Genomic DNA, 24,039 nt, shown 5'->3' on the forward strand with positions numbered 1-24,039 from the left:
AATCCGCAAACAGTGGTCCCACAATCTCAAGAGCCAACCTCAAACCCGCAAACAGTGGTCCCACAATCTCAAGAGCCAACCTCAAACCCGCAAACAGTGGTCCCACAATCTCAAGAGCCAATCTCAAACCCGCAAACAGTGGTCCCACAATCTCCAGAGCCAACCCCAAACCAGCAATATGAAAACACCAACACCCATCATGAAACCATCAACACACATCAAGAAACCATTACGAGTAATTCAGTCACCCCTCAATCTCAGCACCATGAAACCACCAATACACATCAAGAAGCGATTCAGATCAACGAACTACTTCTAGACACTCACCCACAGAAAACTTATCAACCCGTGAAGAGTTACGCTTCTGCGAAGGTCGTTATACCCACTCCGGCAGATGTTCCTTATAAGGAGAGTTTGAATTTCAACCTTGGGACTAACAATAGGGTCACTTTTAAGGTGGATGAGTCTCAAGTTCAGGAACCAGTGAACTACGAACAGACGACAGTAGAAGAGGATAAAATTCCTTTCTCCGATGGATCACCAATTTTTGGTAAGTTTGTTCGGTAAAACATTTTAGAATTATCATAGATTTAGGTTTTAATTTGTTGTTTCTGTTGCCGAAAGTTAAGAGCATTAATCCAGAAACGAATGGCCGTTTCTTGGATATAGGATTTTGATAGGAGCATTAAATCACAACTAGAAGTAGGGTTCAATCCTGTACAGGGTACGAACCTATAATCATATATATCGTCGCTGTTATAATTCACTTGGTATTTGGGGGACGTAATAGGAATATATAACTGACAGAGTCTAGGAATTTACTAAAAGAATTATACGAGGCCACATTCAAGCAGTACAATCAGACGAAGATACATTAACTGATCAAGTGATCATACATAAACTAACTATCTAAACATTGTAAAATGAAAGTAATAGTTACATGTTCCCTCCACAGAAACCTCGGAACAGATGATCCAAAGCTTCCTCCGCCAAACACCAGTGGCTCCAGAGGAGCCTGCAGTCATCCCCGACCTGGACCTCCCTGCCCGACTCCCGGTCACCTCACCCTCGTCTTCCTACGGCGTACCGATCACAGCAGCGGCGCCGCCTCTCCCGGACTTCAACCGATCTCTGCATCTGCGTGTAGACCTGACTGTGCCGAGCTCCGACTACACTGAGGCTTATGATATACAGTACGTATTGGTAGCAATTGTTGACGCTAAAGATTTTCTTAGTCAGAACTGCAAAAAGTCGTCCCTAATTAGAACCGCCCCAATAGTGAGTGGATCTTACCGTGTCCATATATATTTTTAATCTTATTATACTGAGAGAGTGATACTTTTAGAGTAAGGTCAGTATTTAATAAAATAAATGTTCCAAAGTTTTTCCTCGACCATATTTCCCAGTATTTATCGGCAATTACAAATTCCCTGGGTCTCTTGGGCTCACAGCGTCCGGATTGCAACCGCCCCAACCAGACTATATAAATCTGTGGTGGGTTTAACTGTGTCCAGATTTGATTGGTTAGGTAAACATGCCGCAACCGCAACAGTGTGCAGTACTCACTGCCCATGCCGCTGCTCCCGATGCTGCCTCTAACCCATATATACTGTAACCCATTATTAAATTGTACAACGGGACTTAATCGCGTATTTAAGTTTTAAGATTTACCTCCGACGTTTCTAGGACGGCATTGTCTACGTGGTCTTGGAGAAGACTGGCTAAAGTTGACATCAACATCTTCTAGCCGCGAAGCCATATATATATACTCATTGGGTCGTTTTCCACCCATTGAATAAAAATCGCTCCTACTTATTAAAATTAGCAGGAGAATGAGCCTGGAACCTCAAAGAGTTCAGAGCTGAACAAGTTTTGATCATATGTGGGCCAATCTTTTTCAAATCAGATTTAAGTTAATCAGAAACTTGTGTGTTTCAGATGGCACTCGGAGTCGAACACAGCAAAGACCGTGGTCGAGGACGGCAGCACTGTCATCTACCGCGCACCGCTGGCGGACGGACGCATCCAGTTCCTTGAGGTATTTGATATTTCTTACCATTTTAAGAGACTTTTAAATTCAAAAGAGTCTTTATTTAGTTACCATTACCATAAAACCTTTATGCCCCATCTGGGGTAGAAAGGTTCTCGAGTGGCGACCACGTACCGGAAGACGCAGCGCGGGAAGGCCCCAGACTAGATGGACCGACGATCTGGTTAAAGTCGCGGGAAACCGTTGGTTGAGGGCAGCGAATGACGTTCGCTGTGGAGATCTTTGGGGGAGGTCTTTGTCCAGCAGTGGACGTCTTTCGGCTGAGATGATGACCATAAAACTCCATATTTTTTTAATCGAATTGGAACTATTGTTTTTTCGAAACAAAAATTTGTCGTTTAATTCTGATGTTGGGCTCCAGGAGGAATGGCTGTACAATTCTTACTTACAGATCCAACGAGAACTAACGGACGGACAGGAGGTGCACCGCTGCACGCTGTCCCCGCTGATGCAGGCCTCCCCCGAAGATAACGCCTTCCCAGGACTACCAGCATTTGACCAGTTTGAGTTCGTTGGTAAGCCAATATTGCAACCAGGAGCCCTATATATAGATTCAGTACAGTCACCACACGGGATTGTTATGCCAATTAGGGTTCGTCCTAAATTGGAAATGCTATAGCGTATGTATTGAACAACCAATTTAGCTAGGACCCTAAATGGCGCGGCAATCGTGGAGTGATGGCACATTCAAAGATGGCTTCCGTCTCATGAATTTTACGATCGGGTATAGAAGCAGAAGAGCTCATGAAGCACTGCATAGAACTAGCCAATGCAGTGCTTTATTTTTATATAAACGCGCGTCGATTGGTCTAAAAAGGAACAGATCTGTCAACCTGTTGACGACGACCGTGTTGATGACATATAAAAGAGCGCGTGAAGGACATTTCCAACCTATACTCTGTATAGGTACATAAAATAAAAGTCAATAAATAATTTGTACATTTTCGGGTAGTTATAACATTTATTGATTAACCAACCAAATACAAAACCACCTGGATCTGTCACTGAACGACCTCACTTTAACCTACATTATTTGATCATGTAATGTTTTCATCTACCCGCAACTGGCTTAAGAAGCCATTTGAGGGTAGATTTTTACTACTCTTTTTTAAATACCTAAAAATACAGACTATAGGGATTCGCCCGTTTTTTTGTATGAAAGGCAAACCCACCAGAATGAAATCTTGTATGAAAGGCAGAGCGCTATGCGAACTTCAACATTTTTCAAACATTTTGCCTACGTGTTCCAGGTTACACGACCGCAGAGGGCCGATCGCTAGTGGAGCGCTGGCGCCGCGTAGTCAAGGGTGGGCCAGGGGAAGGAGGCGCGGCGGAGGGGGAGTCCCTCACCGTCACGCACGAGATGTTCATCATCAGGGAAAGGGGGCAAGCGGTGCCGCTCAGGTCAGTCAGCTTCGACAGGCTTTTGGAAGTGCGCTTGGCTTGCTTCTCATCTCAATTATTGTTCGAGCACTCAAAGACACCATGTTGTTTAAAGTGACTGTCCATTGCTTTACGACTGTCTGAGGTTGTGCTGTTCTGCAACTACAGGGTGCCGAGCCAACGTGCCAATCTTGCTTGATTGTATTCGATCGGCCGTATTACATGCATTATTCATGTATCAATGCAGTTGGGTTGGAACGGTGCATCCAGATCTGGCAAATGCACTATTTAGATGCAAGGGTATTTCATCAAACCTAGACTGATCCTAAGAACACCTTCCTGAAACTGTGTGGACTATTTTCCTAATGCATCAATGCTTAACCCTGTACCTACCTGTCTTCAGATACTCAGTGGTGACTGACAGTTCAGTCCTCGGGCCCAACAGCGACAGTTACACCCACCGCTACAACTTGCTCGACGGACCAACCTCCGCAGTTCTCCCCGACATGTCCCAGGATTGCGACGTCTTCGAGAAGCACCCAGAGGAGCACAGTCTTCAGAAGAGGGACATTGGCCTCGCGTCGAGGGTACTAGCAAAATTTGACCCGATCAGAGAATTCGCTGGACCGACAAGGGATATTCGATATGACTCTATATTGACTGAGTAAGTATATTACAGGAAAAACGTCATATAAATCATCATCAACATACGTCCATCATTAAAAAGAACTAAATAATCTTTAAATTGTTTTACTTATTTCACCTTAATACCGAATTCGAGTATACTATTAGGTCAACCGATACAGCTATGGGGTTATTGTGTCTATTTGAGTTAAGGTGTATTCGGGTATTACCGAATGTCGGATAATTCCGAAATTCAGATGAAAATCACCCTTAATTCCATCATAATAAAAGTCTCTTTCGGAATTGTCCGTCAGTTTTCGACATTCGGAATTACCCGAGTAAACCTTATTTAATAAATTACGTGAATTACTAGATCTCTAGTGATAAAAACCTAAGTTACTTGCAGAATAAAACGTAATATAGAGAGCGTTCTGAACATACGTATTCGAGAAATAACGAATAGACGCAATTATCTCATAATTGCAATTTGCAATTATCCCGGTTCACCTTACTCGTATTTTAATGGCCAACCTCAACCTATTTAAAATTTCATCCTGAACTCATATGAAGGTAACGGAAAACAAGTGTACTTAAAGTCAGACTGAGAAAAGTCTGCAGCGATTTCGATAGCCCACGCAGTGCAAGTGTCATTTTAAACGTCAAACTTCTATGAAATTATGACGTGTAAATAACACTTGCACCGCGTGGGCTATCAAATCCGCTGCAGACTATTCTTGGTCCAACTCTAAACAATTTGGATTTATTCCAATTTTACAAATTTTAACATGATTTTAATCCAAAACCATAATTGTAATGTCCCTATATCTAATATTTTCAGGAAACTAAGGCCTTAAGACCTTACAAACTAACATACATACAATAATAAAAATCTTTAAAAAATATATTTTGGCGGCGCAGTTTTCTGTCACGTCACTTGTTCTGTTGGCAGCTTCCCACGGAACCGCCGAAATATTCTCCCTCCTTCCGCCGAAATAGTCGAATTATTCCCTTCGGCCAGATTTCCAGCAGCGGCAGCGAATACTGAGACTTAGAATCTTACCCTCCAATTTCCAATTCGTGAGCATGCAAAGGCCACTTTTTTTTTTATTTATTTACTCAATAAAAAATACACAGTAATATCCATTACACCTAATTTTTCGCCAATCTGCATGACAGTTTGTTGGCGAATTTATAATAATAACCTATGGACTGACATTTACAGCTTCAAAAATCAATTCAAACGCAAATACCTCGACCCGGCCGAAGAGGCCGTCCGCAAGAACCTCCTCGTCCAATCCTCCCGCTTCATCGAGGCAGGCAACCGTCTCTGCTCCGGATTCAAAATGGCCGCCAACTTCATGGCAGACAGGCTAGACGATGAGATCAACCAGCTGTTCGGAGTTGAGGAGCCGCCAGAGGGCACTAGCGAGCCTGGACTTGTGCCGTTCCCGTACTCAGAGAGTGAAGTGAAGAGTATCAAGTTGGAGGATGAGTTCGATTGGCGTCCGCTTGGTGCCGTTTCTCCTGTTCGCTGTAAGTTTTAAGTCATAATGTATTGTTTGGCCGCATTTTCGTTAGTCATAAATTATTTGGTTCAGAAACGCGTCACTTTTCAGGATTGCCAAAGAACAAACCTAACCTAACCTGTCTATAGGATAACCTTACGAAAATCCTGAAAAGTTAATAGTTTCAGTGTTATGACTATTGATAATATGACAAACACATTATGACTTTTATGTGAAACAAAGGGACCCCGATGACAAAATTATATATTTTAAAATATTGTGTGCTCGTTAATAGCAAAAACCGGAATTAAAAGAAAAATCTTCATCTGTGTTTTATCTCAGATTCATGGAACCCTGAGCGATATTTTCAATAATAATCCATTTGTGGCTTTCCATCAGAGAAAAGCGTCCTTATCCCTTTTCTGATAGGATGGTGCACATGAAGTATAAGGAGTTAAGGACCCTTCTCTGATGGAAGGTAACATTTTATTGCTACATTACGCCTTGCATTAAATAACACTCGGCTGGTTTTTTTTAGTGTCACGTACAAAACTTTTTCACGGAACACTTATGGGATCACTTCGGTCCTGTTTTTAAGATAATATTGAAAAAAAATCTTGTTAAATTCAAGTTTCTGAGTCTGAAAAAGACCCGGGTTATTGTCAGATACTTTCTGAGAAACCATGAAATGTGGATCTTTTTTTTATTTTGACAATTTTCTCTACTTAAGGCTTGTGTTGGCTTAGTGTCAACAAATCTAAAGTAAACGGTGACATTTCCACAGTCCAAGAGACAACGTGCTCGTCTTGCTGGGCCTTCGCCGTGGCAGGCTCCACGGAGGGCGCGCTCTTCAAGAAGACCAACAAGCTGGTGCCGCTCAGCCCTCAGTGCCTCGTCGACTGCGGCAAACCGTAAGTGTTGGAGTATAGATGTCAACACCCGCCGTCCATGAGACAAACATACCCTTCACCGTAGCGGGCTCCACGGAGGGCGCGCTCTTCAAGAAGACCAACAAGCTAGTGCCGCTCAGCCTTCAGTGCCTCGTCGACTACGGCAAACTGTAAGTATAAGGTCCAAATCTGCAAGCATCTATGTATAAACAAAAACATCCTGTGAAATAGTACTTCTTTTCCATATCGTAATTTCATTATTTCATAAGACTTCCATTTAATTTTGATCTCAATTTTACCGCGCTGTTAACTTTATGTCTTGTATCTCGGCCATGCTTTTAATCTAACCCTCAAAATCTATGAATATTTGCGTCGCGGTTGAAAGCTAGCGTTTGATAAGTGGGGTTCGTGTGCAGACTGTTATTTAAATAAGCACATGGGATAAAGTGTGGTTGGTCTTATGCAAGTCTTATGCTTACTAGAGCTAATAAAATAAGAGCTAAACGTACAATTTTAGTCGTATTTAAAGCTCCCAACCCAATACCTTGACACTGGCGAAATGGTCCCACAGGACTGAAGCCATAATTTTAAAAGAAGGTTTCGTACTTTGTGTAATAGCTGAAAAAGTTCCCTTTATTTAGCTTCCTGTGAGAAAGCTCTAATCCATGATGGTTACAGGTTCGGGACGAACGGCTGTAATGGAACGTGGCCCAGCTTTGCGTATGACTACGTGAAGGCCCGCGGGCTGCCGGCGTGGGAAGAGTACACCAACTACCAGGCTAAGGTACCTATTCTTACTTAATTACTTGGTTGGCGCGATGACCCAAAATGAGCCTTGGCCTCCGACACAAGAGCACGCCATTTTACCCGGTCCGGCGCGGAATCTCGTCAGCTTTCGCTGACGCCGAGCTCATGGAAATCTACCTCCACTCTATCCACCCACGCGATACTTAGGATGGCTTACAGGACCGCGTCTAGTCGGTCGACCCAAATGCTCTCTTTGCAGCACGATCTAATTCCAAGGTATTTTAACAAACTTTATTCCATATGTTGTACACACTTCATCTTCTTCCTCGCATTGGCCCGGCATTTTGCCACGGCTCATGGAAGCCTGGGGTCCGCTTTGGTTGGCTTTGGCAACTAATCCCGAGAATCGACGTAGGCACTAGTTTTTACGAAAGCGAGGCCTTATTAGGATTAGTGCGGTTTCCTCACGATGTTTTGCTTCGCACATGATGTGTCGCACGCTCTTACCGATAGGCCACCAGCGCTTTTAACACACACACACACTCACACACATTTCATGTCCGCTATTAACTAAGTACATTACCTACCTATAGCAGCGTATACTCGTATATCAGCGTCCGAAGATTTTTTACACCTGTCTCTCTGGACGTATCTCTTTCGTCGTACCTTCATCCTTCTGTCCATGTGTGCTATAATGCACAATACAATACTTAATGCCTGTGATAATGTTACAGGTGTTGCAGTGCAAGGATCAGACCGTGCCACCGGTGACGCACATCAGCGGGCACGTTAACGTCACCGCCTTCAGCGAGAATGCCCTCAAGGTAAGTACTGTCAACCTTCTATAACCTTAGTACCTAATCAGTAATTTATTGCTTTCATAGGTACAATTAGGTCTTACATTAGAATGGAGAACAAGCTATGAACCCTGTAAGGGCACTGCAAATTAAGTATGTAACTTACAATAAACAACTGATGTATATAGGTACTTTTTCTGTATTCTTTTTGTGCAATATAAGTAATATATTTTTATATGTTATCTTATGTATCTTAAGACCCAGAGTCGTTTTGCAGTTTTGACTCTGGAACCTTCTTTTATTCCATTATGTCTAAGTTCACATCTATTTCAGTAGCATTTTGGTCTAGTGATCGAAACAAGTGCTTGTGTTTTATGTCATCATCATTGGCCTGTAACATCAATAAGATGATGTTTAAACAGCGTCCATATTAAGAGTGCGGCACTTCCGCAAATGACTATTAAGTCCAATGCGAGAGCGGCAGCCGCGACCGCATAGCTGGTTTTATGTAGGTTAGAGTTAAACCAAGAAAAGTCTGGAGAGATTTTAACAGCACACGCAGTGTTATTTTAAACGTCAAACTTCTATGAAATTATGACGTATAAATAACACTGGCACTGCGTGTGCTGTCAAAATCCCTGCAGAATTTTCTTTAACTCTATTGACATAACGATTTGTTCAGGTGGCGATCAAGAATCACGCGCCGTCGGTCGTCATAGTGGACGCGAAGGCGCAGAGCTTCATCTATTACAAGTCGGGAGTGCTGAAGGACAAGCGCTGGTGAGTCATGTAGAATGTAGAGTTCATTACTATACAGCTGCGTTTCCGCCTGAGATGTGCGAGGTTGCGTGGCGAGGGATGTGTAGACCCTTAAGCGGTAAATAATTGGTCATCTGAGCCCGTGGGCTCAGTAGACCCTTGAGCGGTAGAGAGTGGTTGACTGAGCCCGTGGGCTGAGTTGGCCAGAGAGGTGGAACGAAAAAAAAAAAAAAAAAAAAACGATGAATTTCCTGTGGGCCCAGTTTCCCACGAAGGGTAAGAATCAATGTTTCTGTAAAACTACCGTGGGATCAGATAATCAGCGCTTATGCCAGATTTTTGTTAAAATTAATGTATTTTCCAGCGGCGAAAACAAGCCTCGCCTCAACCACGCCGTCCTCGCCGTCGGCTGGGGCACCAAGGACCGCCCCCACTTCATCATCAAGAACACGTGGAGCGACAAGTGGGGGGAGGGCGGTTACATCCGCATCGCGCCTGACTCCTGCGCGGTTCTGGAGCGGCCATCTTACTCGTTGGTCGAGGAACCGAACATTGATAGAGCGGAGCTGAGAGCGGCCGCGGCGAGCCTTAAAGCTTAGTTTTCGATGCCAAATCTGATTAAATTTTACCGTTTTGTTGCTCCTCCTGAGTCCCAGAAACTTTCGTTTTGGTACAAGCTTTTATTTAACTTACCCTGTTAGTATGTTGAGTGTGGGTCAAATCTTGGAAGCTAAATTTGACCCACTTCCCTATTGAGCAGTGAGCTGAAACTTCACATACTCATGTAAGTTGGGTGACAATGCAATATTATGGTACCACTGAGCTGATATGATATGATGATGGACACAGGAGATGGCCATAGGAAATTTGTGATAAAACAACGCACCGTATTGTGTTTGGCTTTGTTAGAATTGTCTCGATGAGCGTTAGTTGCCTGTTAAAAGAAAAGTACCTATAGTCAGCGTAAAAGCTTGTATTTATCAAAAATTAAATTTTTGACAAATAACTTATTAAATTCAGACCCTTGCTTTGTTTGATTCAAGTTAAATATACGAGTAGATGTTAAATTATTTTATAAGGGCTTTTGGGACCCAGGACTCCCAGGAGGATATTTTATTGATTAATTAAAAGTTTAGTGTCTTTAGTGGTTTAAGTGTCTCTAGTAACCAAGAGGTGGTGCTGTTTAAACAATTACATCGCGTTGTTAATATCCTCTAAGTAACTTACTGTAAGTGACGAGTTATGACTTATGCCTGTAAATAATCTGTGGGTTAGACCAGACATACTCGTATAGACCGATATATTGAAATGTTCTACCTTTTCCTTAGTTATCTATACGATAACGTCAGTATCAACTAAATGTATCATATGAAATCGTTGCTTGTTTGCCTTATTTATGTGATATAAGATAAAACGGCCATATTTGACGATAAGCTAAAGCTATTTATAGCGTATAAGATTTAAAGCAGTATCTTATATTAAGCACTGCCATTGTCATCACAATTATTAAAATGATCAGGTACTTTAATTTTGTATTTTTTTCTTAAATCCCAGTTTGATACCTGTCATGTCCGCGCGCGTGAAACGGGTCATGTTTTAGTATGACGTTAGACGTTAATTAGTAAACAAATATAGGTTTATTATAAGGTAATTGGCGACCTTATGTTAATATTATACTTTGTATAGACAAAGACTTTGTGAAGCCATAGGGCTACATTAATGAATTTTTTATGGGTATTATCATTTTTTAATATAAGTATAATAGAACGACCGAGCAAAGCGAAGCGAAGTTCTTCGAACGAGCGAGCAAAGCGAAGCGAAGATCTTACATTCGACTTTGAACACGCGGCTGGCTAGCGGCACGTCCCGGCATTTCGATGTTTTTAAGCTGAACTGTCAGAAGATAAGTTTGATACTCAATAACTTAAGTAAATTTGTTCAAATTTAAATGAAATTGGGTAAACGTGTAGTCGAGGGCATTATATTATAGTCATTAAATTATGAGCAGGCCCGCTCAAGGGGTTATTGAGCTAGAAGAGCTTAGAAGGCTATAAAGCTGTTTGTGAGAGGCCTTGCTATTCTGGTCATTTTTTTGCAAGAAACATGGTCGAGTTTAGTATCAAATGAAAGTGCTCGACTTACACTTTTATAATATCGTTTTTAAATTTACCATTTTGAAATAATTAGCAAGATAAATATAAAATAGAATAAACATAATATATGTATTTGACATTTGACAGGAAACATTTCGGCTTAGCACAGATACAGTTTATTTTAATCTCTATGGTGGTGACTTAAATCCAGGGGAGGGACAGCCGTATACGAAGCCCTTTATTCGAAAAAATAGCGCCATCTATATTAATATTACTTAACGCTAAACTTGTAAATGGCGCTTCAAATTGATGCAAAAAAGCAAATCTTGTCCGTAGAAAAAGGCACGAAACTCAAATTTTCTATGAGACCATATCCTTTCGCGCCTACATTTTTTCTACTGACAAGATCTGGTTGGTCAACTATATTATACATACTCCTCTTTGCTTAAATCTATCAGTTAAGGGCTCCACAGACCTTGCAATAAATCCACGCGATCTTTGATCCATTGCCGCCTATAGAGCGACATAAAATAGTAGAAATTAAATAAAATGGAACTCAAAAATGTCCATACTAAATTGTTGCCATGTGTAAGCATTTTACGTCAAAAATGTGACAGTTACGTAGAAAGTGGCGCCCTCATTTATTTTCTATTATTTCATGTCGCACTATACGAGTACCTAAGTAGGTGCAACAAAGTCAATCGCTATATAATTTTTGGTTAACCGCGTGTTCTCAGTTCGGGGCGAACTACTAGTAATACATACATAGGCAAATATACATTGAAAGATTTAGGGTAGGAAAGAGGTTTCAATCGAAGGGTGGCACCGTCGTCGTCGAACCCAAGCCACTTGGCGGTGGACTTAAAGCGGTGGCGTGTGCCTCGGATCACTCGGATGCACATGCTGACGCTTATATAAAGGCGATACTGATCCTGCATCTCAGCCAGCCCATAAATGAATGAAGGAAACATGTCTAGTCACTTTTTTCGGAAAATAAGATATTAAACCCAAAACGCAGAGGTTTTAATGAACTATTAGTTATATATTCTGCAACCGCTTTTTAATATGAACATAACTATTTTTTACTGAAAAAACTTATTCACGGAAATAACGTGCATTAAATTATCTCAAAATTTTACTATATGTGGACATGTTCAATCCGTCAATATTAATACGACCAAACGATTTCTTCCGATTCCGGGTTTAAATCATTGTTCCTTTTTTCACCAACTTGCTCCTTCTTAGCGTTGACCAGCCAAATGAACTCCTCCCTACTAAGAGTGGCACTGCGCCGGCGTCGGCCATCGTGGTACTCTTGCACATCATCACAGATGGCCACGTCGGGTGTGAGGGGGGCGGTGGGGGCCGGCAGTAGTGTGTAGCGGTGCGTGTAGGTGTCGCTGGCGGCGCCTAGGACTGAGCTGTCGGTCGTCACTTTGTATCTGGGGATTAGGAATGATAAGTCTCAAGTCATTTTAACTCCGTTTTATTTAGATCACGTAAAAAGTCGGAAAGGTATTGTATGAGATCAGGGCCAATAAAGAGAGCTCAGGTACTTTAGACAACGATAAGGAAACAAAAACTCGAACATCTACTATAGTGAATACTAAACTAGATGAAGAACTTGCCTCCAAGAGTCACTTGCACCATCCCACTAACTCGGGTTAACCGGTTAAACCTGGAGTTACCTTGGTTACCAGTACAATTTGACACTTGGTTAACGGTTTAACCGGTTCACCCCGGGTTAGTGGGATGGTGCAAGCGGGGCTATTCATAAAACTTAGCAACCTCGGAAACACTCTCTAAATTTTTTTATCTTTCAAACAAACAGAATTGTCGGTTCAGATTTTGGAAATTTTTCAAAATGGCGGAGCCGTGATGGTTCGTTGAGGTCTACAGCTCACTGCCACTAGTAGAATCTGGGACAACAGATACACAAAAACAAAGAATAGGGTATAGTTATCTGTAACTGACCTGAGCGGCACCGCGTCCCCTCCCTCCCTGTACACAAAGAAGTCGTGTGTGCAGTAGTTGAGGGCCTCCCCCCGCGCCGCGCCGTAGTCGCCCGGCTTGCCGATCAACACGTTCTACCAGTGCTCAACCTGTAACTGACCTGAGCGGCACCGCGTCCCCTCCCTCCCTGTACACAAAGAAGTCGTGTGTGTAGTTGAGGGCCTCCTCCCTCGCCGCGCCGTAGTCGCCCGGCTTGCCGATCAACACGTTCTGCCAGCGCTCAACCTGCCGCCCTTCTTCTGTCTCGTAACCTGTTGCAGAGAGAAGCATTTTAAACGGTGCCGGTGGCCAACAAGCATGCGAGCCGCCTGATGGAAAACTATTTGTCATTTACAAAAAAATTATTCTTGGGATTTGAAAGAATTATAATAACTACACTACGTCGACTTATAATCGTTGAATTAAAACTACGTACTTAAATCAAACTATTATCGTATACATTTCAATATGGGCTCCCGACTCAGCTGTAATAATGACTTCATTACGAAACATTTTAGTGAACTTATAATGGATTTGACTAATCGCGTCTAGCCGCGGTAAACCAAAAGATAGAACAAAAGACATCAACGAGCCTCTTTCAGTTTATAGCATTAAATAATAATTATGTTTATTTATTTAGGTTGTATAGTAGAAAAAGTATTATTTTAGTTGACTCAGAGAAAAAGTGTATACAATAGTTATATCAAGCATTTTTTGAGTCTATTTTACCACTTTGTCGGATTGATTGATTCATTATATCCATAACTCAGTTTTCTAGCATTGACCATGGAGTAAAGCCTCGGACAGACAGACAGACGGACATGGCGAAACTATAAGGACTACTAGTTGACTACGGAACCCTAAAAAGGCGTCGCAGATGCGATTTCACCCAAGGCAGGCGTGGATCACTTCGCGATTTCGTCGGCTTATGGCTAGAAGCCGGGCGTGGCGCTGTCGCCACCTAGCGGTCATATCTGTCGTAATAGTAACAAACGCGTTTTGTTAGAGTGTGAATCTTCTGTACCTAGTACTATTATTTATTTTGTGCCCAAGGCTTAGATTAATGACTTATTAGAAGCTCCTGTGGGGATAGGTATAGTACCTACATAAAAGTTGTTGTTGAGTTAACAAACTCACCGACAAACTTGAAGGGCTCCATGTTAGGAAGACCAGGTATGGAGTAATCCGCAGGGCTTGCGGGGAGCGCGGGGGACTTCGTGCAACGGCGCACCGGGGCTCCGCTTGTCAAGTCTATTTCAATCTGTTCCAGTTGGGAAGAAGGTAACAAATAGTACAGAAGGTAACGTAGGTACAGGTAATTCATGTGCACACATATAGACGATCAACTCGAGAATGGTTCAAGGCACGATATGTATAGTAAATTGGGTCACAAACAGCGAAGGATTCTAAAATAGAATCCTGAGCGTGGTGAGGGATTCAAGTGTGAACGCCTAAAGGATGACTCACGTTAGACCGGGCTGGCCGGGCCGTGTCTGGGCTGGAGCTTCTGGCGGCGCTTACTTTTCTATGGCAGATGACAGGTGATCACGTGATGCTTTCCATAGAAAACGAAACGCCGGAAGCTCCGGCCCGGACACGGCCCGGTGGAAGTAATTTTGCTACCATTTGACACGTAGCAGTAGGCTTTCTTTACTATGCTTCAAAATATTGTTTAAGCAAAAAAAAAATAGTACGCACGTAATCGAAATTGTAATCGAATGAGCATATTATTTTCATATTTCATTGTGTTAATATTTTACACTGACAATAAAATATTAGAACAGAAAAGTGCCACTGTGATCCCTCCTAGCAGGGAAGAAAAAGCCCTTATCCGAATAGGTGATGTGAAAAAATGTTTCACCTTAAGGAATTGAATTTGGCCCTGCCCGGCGGGACCCCGGTAGATGGTGGACGAGTTCTCTACTGTAGTGCGCGCTGTGCCCGACTCGGCGTGGTATCTGCAAATATAAGATAACATAACATAAGAAAGGACGCTTGGCACAAGGAATGTCGTACATTAACCCGCCGTCATTGACATATACATATATATCTAAAGACGGGCCTTACGGGCACTAAAAATGGTACTAGTTCAGCGGTGTCACTCACGTATTCGAGCCAATCGTGCGGCTTAACGCAACAAGTTGCGACCAATTGCGCGCGTGATTCGAACTCCTCAACCAATCGCGCGCGTGATGCGAACTCATCAACCAATCGCGTTGTAGCGGTGTCACACCGCTGTACTGCCGGCCTATCCAAGGTTACAATCGCTATCGTTCGTACCGTAAGCGATTGGCATCTTGGCTACGCAGCGTCCCATTCATGCCTCATTATTATTATTACCCATAAGGCCAGTCCTTATTAGATATCTACGTCAATGCCCGCCGTCCCTTTGGCTGTCCATGATGCCGGCGGTCAATGACACTGTGCGAGCAGGATAACAATATAATTTTGGACGCGCGATAGAGATAGAAACATGCGGGTTAATGTTCGAAATTCCCCGTGATCAGCGTCCTTTCTTTAACCTTCATGCTAAATACCAAACTAAAGGATGACTCACGTTAGACCGGGCCGTGTCCGGGCCTGAGCTTCCGGCGCTTACTTTTCTATGACATGACAGGCGATCACATGATGCTTTCCATAGAAATCGATACGCCGGAAGCTCCGGCCCGGACACGGCCCGGCTTCGAGAGTCATCCTTAAGCCCTATAAAGATGACTTTATCGAAAAACGGAAATGTGTTAGGAACGTGATGATTTGAATGGGTAATTTAAGTTTCTACACAATATTTTGCTACATTTACACTTCTCAACTTCACTTACTCAACTTCAAAGCTCCTGGTTAAGTCAGGTAACAGCAGCTCCACACGTAGGTGCATAGATCGGTTGAGTACTGGACGCGGTGGCGTTCCATTTTCATTACTGGTCGAATCCAGGGGTACCTTAGTACCAGTAGACCCAGTACTGGTAGGATCCAGGGGTGCTTCGCGCTTACTCGGTAGATCGGAACGGCTGGATGGAATAACAGCTGGTAATTCTGGTGACGTTGGTTTTTCGTTACGGTGGCTCGCGATTACATCGGCAGAAGACGCTGTAAATATTAAAGTCATTGTAGTTTTTGTCATAAATTCGTTCCGGTGATTCTCAATCATTTAAAAAACTTAAGGCCGAACATGGAAAATTTAAAGTTTCGAGCAACCGTGTCTTTTACCCTGTTACTCAAATTATGGTACAATTAGAGTGGCACATACAGTTGCCTGAAATTTTCGCTTTTAACGCCTACGTACCTAGTACAGTCAGCAGCAGAAATTGCTATGCGGACTAGGTGTTCAAAATGATCTTGACGCGACTTTATTGTTAAGAGAATAAGAGCCCGTCAAGGTAATTTTGAACACCTCGCCCGCTTAGCAACTATTGCCGCTGACTGAACGTAAATCTTTCTTTCTTACTTAAATAGAATCACTTTCAAAACAAATGACGTCATCGTGGTATCATAAATCATAAAATTAGGCGGAAACTTACAAGCACGGAGCAAGTATGTAAATGCGATCGAACAAGCGCAACCTTCAAATCAAGCCACGGACACTCTAATGCCACTTACTAACTTTATTATCAAAACAAAAATCCGTGCCGTAGGAACCATTTCGTAACTTGTCACAGTGACAATTATTATGTCGGTAAAGACTTCATACTATTACAGATGTAGGTAGAGTTCATAATTGTTTTCCATCGTATTTTCTCGGAAACGTTCGTATTTCTCATGCTACTTCAGTCAACCTCAGTACTTTTTGTAACGAGACTGACTGAAATAACAAGACACGTTCGTGCGTTCCCGTGAAAATACGAAGGAAAATAATTATTACCTTTAGTATCTCACTGTGACAATTTACGAAATGATACTGAAATTAATTTCCTTGACCGTACCTGCATTAATAAATTAAAGTTATGTTATGATTATGACTATAACAAAACACATACTAAAATACTATTTATGATCAAAATTCAAATAAAGGCTGAAAAATAAGACACCTCGTCTGTAGATCAAAAATCTTCTCAAACACCTAGTTATTTGTATTAAGTTGTCGGACATTTAAAATGATGCGTGCATTTTGATTTGAAATTAATAATTACTTAACCGACAAGGGCTCTTAAATATACATAAATACATATATGTATGACGATGATGAATTTGATTTTAAAAGACCTTTATGAGTAAGGTCTATGTGGATAAATCCGTCTGCGGGAAATTATGTACACGAGAGCTTTTTTAAACAATAGAACACGATCGTTATCTTCATCGACGAACGGTTTACTAGTTCTACGAAAAATAAACAAAAATACGCTAGTGTACGGAATTTCTCGCAGACAGATTTGGCCGCATTGATCTTATAGTTATCTTTAAATGTTTGTATTTAATATGAATGCTTACCAACAGCGCCTAACACCAAAACAGACCACACAAACATACTTGTGTATTAATAAATACTGACTGACTTCCTCTGGTTGATTCAATCGCCGAACCCAGACTACTTACAAAAAATACTAATAATATATTAACATAAATAAACAATCTAATATACGAGTAAGAAGCTTATGTCAGTGTTTATACGGTTGAGATTTGTTCGAAATCAAAGATATATAAATGTTATAATATTTGGACAGGTTAGGTCACTTGAATACAGGACTAATTGCCTGTACAAACGTCACCGATAATCGTATGCGATTTGCAATACATTCCGGTATTTAATTTATAAAATGTCTTATTATATTTATTTATTTATTTAAGTGACCGGAGCGGCAGCCGAAACTCAAGCGGAAAGGGTTAGATCCAAATTTGTAATTTCCTGTCAAAATCCATACTATATATATATATTATTTAATATTGTAAATGCGAAAGTGTGTCTGTCTGTCTGTCTGTTACCTAGCTCTTCACGCTTAAACCGCTAAACCGATTTTGATGAAATTTGGTATAGAGATAGTTTGAGTCCCGGGGAAGGATATATAATATTATTTATCACCCCGTAAGGGGGTAGAAGAGAAGACAAGAGAAGCTTCGTATGTTCCAGAATATTCTAGAACATTCGAAAGTATTCTGGAATGTTCCACAATGATCTAGAATGTTCTCAAATATTCGACAACATTCCAGAATGTTCTGAAATGCTGTGGATTGTTCTCCAATACTCTCGAATGTTCTGGACTGTTTTAGAAATGTCTAGCCTCCGAGACCCGACACCTCACCAGGTACACATTTTTGTAGGTATATATTTATTTAAACATTATTGCACAAAATAGAAATAAAATGTACAAATGGCGGACTTAATGCCTAAAGGCATTCTCTACCAGTCAACTATAGGGCTAAACAGAGATGTAATAAAAATGGTGCAAGAAGAAAAGTAAGTAATATATTTCAATATCTATTCTGAACTTTCGTCTATTAAGTTCAACTTTTACTTCTCCTACTTCTTCAACTTCTATTTCTTCAACTTCTCCTACTTCTTCAACTTCTCCAACCTTTTCAACTTCTTCAACTTCAACTTCTCCAACTTCTTCAACTTCAACTTCTCCAACCATTTCAACTTCAACTTCTCCAACCTCTCTAACTTCAACTTCTCCTACTTCTTCAACTTCAAATTCTCCAACTTTTTCAACTTCTTTAACTTCAACTTTAACTTCTTCAACTTATACTTCTCTTACTTCAACTTCTCCTACTTCTTCAACTTAAACTTCTTCAACTTCAACTTCTCCAACCTTTTCAACTTCTCCTACTTCTTCAACATCTCCAACTTCTTCAACTTCAACTTCTCCTACTTCTTCAACTTCAACTTCTTCAACGTTTTCAACTTCAACTTCTCCAACTTCTTCAAATTCAAGTTCAACTTCTCCAACTCGAACTTCTTCAACTTCACCAACTTCTTCAACTTCTCCACCTTCTTCAACTTCTCCAACTTCTTCAACTTCAACTTCTCCAACCATTTCAACTTCAACTTCTCCAACCTCTCTAACTTCAACTTCTCCTACTTCTTCAACTTCAAATTCTCCAACTTTTTCAACTTCTTTAACTTCTTCAACTTATACTTCTCTTACTTCAACTTCTCCTACTTCTTCAACTTAAACTTCTTCAACTTCAACTTCTCCAACCTTTTCAAATTCTCCTACTTCTTCAACATCTCCAACTTCTTCAACTTCAACTTCTCCTACTTCTTCAACTTCAACTTCTTCAACGTTTTCAACTATAACTTCTCCAACTTCTTCAAATTCAAGTTCAACTTCTCCAACTCGAACTTCTTCAACTTCACCAACTTCTTCAACTTTTCCACCTTCTTCAACTTCTCCAACTTTTTTATCTTCACACACCTTTTCAACTTCTTCAATTTCTCCAACCTCTTTATCTTTCTACTTCTTCAACTTTTGCTTCTTCAATTTATCCAACTTCTTCAAATTCAAATTCTCCAAGTTTTTCAAGTTCTTCAACTTCGACTTCTCCAACTTCTTCAACTTCAACTTCTTCAACTTCAACTTCTCCAACCTTTTCAACTTCTTTAACTTATCCAACCGTTTCAACTTCTTCAACTTCTCCAACTTATATACCTATACCCAAAAGGGGTCCTTAAATTAGAAATAAAATAAAATTTAATTTAGCATTATATATTTAAGGAATAAAGGGCTTAATAATAATAATAATAACCCCGCGGGGGCAGCTTGTGGCGAGCTGACGGTGAGTGGCGACACCGCGGACCCCTATTCCAGAGGGCACTTTCATCTGGCCCTCGCCTCTGTGCTTGCCTTGACTGGCCGGCCAGAATGGAGTAGCAAGAGCGGGACCTATGCTCCAGGTTGGAAGTGTAAAATGTCATAACGCCGGCGGCCTGCTGAACGGATTACCGGGATCTGGCTACCGCAGACTCACCTCTCGACAACCTCACAGCCACTCCAAAGTGTTGCCCTGTTGTCGCACTGTGCGTGCGGCCATTGCGGGGCCCACTCAATGAGTTGGCGAGTCACCTGTCTCATACAATTTTGAGACTGATTGTCACGGCAGGTGTCCGCTAGTCTCCTCCCATAGCCCGATATCCAGTCCATCCAACATTCAAATCTATAGCCTATAACCTTAGCTCCCATCGCAGCACAAAAGTGCTGCACTGCAATAGTCTTTGCACCTGGCGGGGACCATCTCCGGATGTATCATGTTGTGCGTTCGGGGATGGTATCCGCCACGTGTATCCCTGGCCTTTAGATTAATTTGTCTTAAAGAGATATGGAAAGACAGACAAATAATAATAATAATAATATCTTAAATTAAAAAGGGCTCAATAGACCTTTCGTTACAAATAAAGAAAGTTCGCATTTTTGACTAAATAGTCATCCATTTTGGGGGTGAAAAGAAGGGTGTAATAAAAAGCAGATTTGTTTTAAAATTATGGTACCCAAATTACTAATTCCACGCAGACGAAGTTGCGGGCAAAAGCTAGTTCCTGATAATTATGCGATTTTTTTTCTGACGCTCATATCGGCGACGGGGGAGGGTCTAGCCGTAAGCGATATCTTAATGCTTGATACATTGTTTAAATTTGATTTGTTTTGGATTTATGTAAGTAAAATTGAATAATGTACCTTTTTAGGTACGTAATAACAAAAGTCTGTTAATTCACTAAAATTCCTGACATTTTCGTATTCTGGCTGCATTTCTGACAAACGGCCAAAATTCCTGACATGTCAGGAAAATTCCTGACGTCTGGCCCCTATTTCACCAAGTACGACAGGTACGACAATTGTCAAAAAATTACAGACCTCTGTTTCACCACACCGACATTTGTCAGTGACACATGTCGAGTGACAATTGACAAGTGACAGGTGACAGGTGACAATTTCGTAAATTGTTTTGTATAGAATTTCATATAAACATGACAGGTATTTTGGTACAATTGTCCATCTTAAATTTAATGACAATTATTTTGTGAAACAAGGGTAATTTTTACTAGTCGATATATTTGTCAATTCTTGACAAGAGATCGTTAGTTGCTTTCAATGTGCCGTGTTGTCATCACTAACATGATATTGATTGAGATCCCAACCCCATCTAATGCAGCGTATATTTATTTATTTATTGAGGAGATAATACAGAAAAACATACATGGGATGAACATAAAACTTAAAATAACATAAATGGCCTTAAATATAGATGCTTCCATAAACGTATCTCACAGAGAACATATGAATATTATACCACTTACCTAATACTAATACTTAACTAACATGCGGTTCACAATATTTCAAGTGTTGAGAGACACTGTACCTATATAATAATGTACTATGTATGTACTTAGACTAATGTAATAGGAAGGAAAAAGTTACAGGTACGTATTATTTATTTCTATATAAATTTGTGACTGCTGTCTTAACTACCTACATTATTTGTTGACAAGGCGTGAAAGCATTATTTTTTTGTTACTTTTAAGTATTTTTTTCTGCAAATGCAAAGTGCAGCGACGTCAAAGTAGAAATCTATTCGTACCTACTTTATATATCACTAGTGTACGGACAAGTGGTGGCATTTTGAACAGAGCGGGAAATGGAGTCGCCTAGGTGCATTTTATGATTGATGAATAACGATTAAATTATTTTTCGAAAACATATTTATTACACTTTTTAATTCTTATTCAAGTAGTGCCAAAGTTTATTTATTTATTTATTCAAGTATCTGCTGCGATGTTTACCTAATTGTGCTAACACAATTATTTCACATGATATACAGTACACGCTATTGTTATCGTTATATACAAGATTATCGTATGGTTCAATCCACTTCAAAATTGACGATTCTGGTGGGTCAATCATATTGTTTCATTTACATTTCTGCTGTCGTGCTGTTTTCAATTATTAGCCTAGCGTATTACAACAACAAATATAGCAAACAGTTGTCTAAATCGACAACATCAAATTATTTTGTCGTATCTACAGCTTATAAAGTTTTTGGCCAGTAATTAATTAAGGTTGTTGTATATGGTTAAAAAGTATATTGATTGAATGTGAGAGAGCAAGAGAAATAGATTTTATAAGTAAAGTAAATATCATATAAAATTTGAATTTATTCATTCAATCATAAAAAGTTTGTAGATAATAACGACTCCATTTCCCGCTCTGTTCAAAATGCCACCACTTGTCCGTACACTATATATCACCTCTGTTGCTTTCGTGCCCAACTTCGCCCAAGTAAATTATAAAAAAAAACAATAGGTACCTACCTAAACATACAACGTAATCAAAACTATACTGAGACTTATTCCAAATCCAAATCCTAAATGTTGAAGTACTAAACGCCTTCGTAGGCAACAATTACTATTAGTCATAGTCATAGTCATATATTTATTCAATAAAACAATACAGGTATTGTGTTTGAAATACATGGCTTAAAACTAAAATTATTAAACACTTAATAAAATGTAAAGATAATCCTAAATCTTAAACATTATCATAAATTTCATCCACTGTGTAAAAGCAAGTGTATTAGTATTTATAGTGTTATTATGATTTCATGCTTGTTAAGAATTTAAAAGCGATTTAAAGCGATTTTTATTTGTACCCTAAAGGCGAATTTAGGGTACAAAGTTTCGCCGGTTCAGGCGGAGTATGTCACTTTCTTAGGACGTCACATTCTGAGGACGTCACATTCTGAGTTCGTCACTTTCTGAGTACGTCACTTTATGAGAACGCCACTTTCTGAGGACGTCACTTTCTGAGTTCGTCACTTTCTGAGTACGTCACTTTCTGAGTTCGTCACTTTCTGAGTACGTCACTTTCTGAGAACGCCACTTTCTGAGTACGTCACTTTCTGAGGACGTCACTTTCTGAGAGCGCCACTTTCTGAGGACGTCACTTTCTGAGTACGTCACGTTTTTTAGCATAGGTACGATATCATCATCATCATCATATTTCCAAGCAGATGAAGTCGCGGGTCGAAGCTAGCGCAACATATTATCTACAGTCCGCAGATATAAATCTCTCCATAACTCTCAGAATGACCTTCGAATTTTAGAAAGATACATCGGGTATCGGCGGTAGCATGCGAAGGTGATACTGTTGTTCTGCTTTCTTACTCACTCGCAAAAAGTTAGGGATACCTATTGTCTCAATGTAAAACAAGCCCTAATTTAATGACGTTATGCTTAATATTTGGTTGATGACTATATTGCTATTTGACTTTTTGTCATAATCTAAATAAAATAGAATCAGAATTTGAAAGCAGAACGTCACACCGTCATTTACTACTTCTCGTTGAAATTATACAGAGTGGTAATAATAACAGGCATATTTTTTTGTAGGTAAGTATATTTTTTATAGTTTGTGTTTTTTTTTATTTAATCTCTAGTTTTAATTAAAATTTACTTTCACATAAAAAAGTAAATTATAACAAAATTTTTAAATTTATTTGTAAATAATTTTACAGTACTTAAAAGTCACATATTTTAATATGAATCTAAATATTTACCTACTAGTTATGGTGGTACATATTAACTACTCTACACAGGTTGTTACAAAACTCGATGTCCAAAATTTTTAAGTGAAAACTTCTTTAGCGGCGCTGTGCTCTTTTTGTGATGGGGAAAAAATGTTAAACTCGCGACAGGTCACGTGACCGTAAGATTCGTAAGACGTAAGACGGACACGTGACCTGATCGAAAAACTGTTACAATAAATAATAAAATAATAAATAATTTCTTTATTCAGACAAATACAGTCCACATTTGTTAATCTGCTACTTATAAACTAGGTTAATTGTACTTACATAGGTACTTATACTAAAATTATACAGGTATTTTATTTAACCCCTTACCGCACACGAAGCCATTTATGGCGGATATAATATTCAACTCTATTGACAGCTATTAAAGTTCACATTTAGAACAACAAAATTTTCAAAATTTTTTTTTTTATGTGCAGTACTGGGTTAGTTTATATAATAAACATCCCCAAAACAATGTCATTGAGTTTTCACTTCTGCCGGCACTCCCGGAGTGCAACCCGTTGTTTTTTTTTTTAGATTCTTCACTACGTGGGCTATCAGATTACTAATTTCCACCTCGATTCCTTTGAGCGGTGACTCTGTCAAATTATGGCTATTGTCACTTTTTTTTACCTTTAATAAAAACTTAGGGACTAGCAGTTTCTAAAATAACCAAAAGTCGTTGAACTCGCATGTTTTTTT

General features: G+C 40.1%; 2 protein-coding genes across 2 annotated transcripts; one reads left to right on the plus strand and one right to left on the minus strand.

Annotated features, from left to right (window-relative positions):
• Nucleotides 1-178: 178 nt before the first annotated feature.
• LOC134800671 (uncharacterized) lies at nt 179-9,419 on the plus strand. Its single transcript, XM_063773152.1, has 13 exons — nt 179-235; nt 334-550; nt 956-1,193; nt 1,939-2,038; nt 2,412-2,565; nt 3,301-3,454; nt 3,837-4,097; nt 5,280-5,590; nt 6,293-6,473; nt 7,131-7,236; nt 7,934-8,023; nt 8,679-8,776; nt 9,120-9,419. Exons 1-13 carry the CDS (start codon nt 179-181, stop codon nt 9,352-9,354), a joined length of 2,202 nt encoding a protein of 733 aa, XP_063629222.1. The 3' UTR covers nt 9,355-9,419.
• Nucleotides 9,420-12,016: 2,597 nt separating this feature from the next.
• LOC134800672 (uncharacterized) lies at nt 12,017-15,946 on the minus strand. The gene is made up of 5 exons (XM_063773153.1): nt 15,660-15,946; nt 14,702-14,798; nt 13,978-14,101; nt 12,962-13,112; nt 12,017-12,290 (listed from the first exon to the last, which is right to left on the minus strand). The coding sequence occupies exons 1-5, from the start codon at nt 15,944-15,946 to the stop codon at nt 12,017-12,019; spliced, it is 933 nt and encodes a 310-aa protein (XP_063629223.1).
• Between the last annotated feature and the right edge of the window lie 8,093 nt (nt 15,947-24,039).

The sequence above is a fragment of the Cydia splendana genome, chromosome 20, assembly GCF_910591565.1.
Source record: "Cydia splendana chromosome 20, ilCydSple1.2, whole genome shotgun sequence".
Taxonomy (NCBI): Eukaryota; Metazoa; Arthropoda; class Insecta; order Lepidoptera; family Tortricidae; genus Cydia; species Cydia splendana.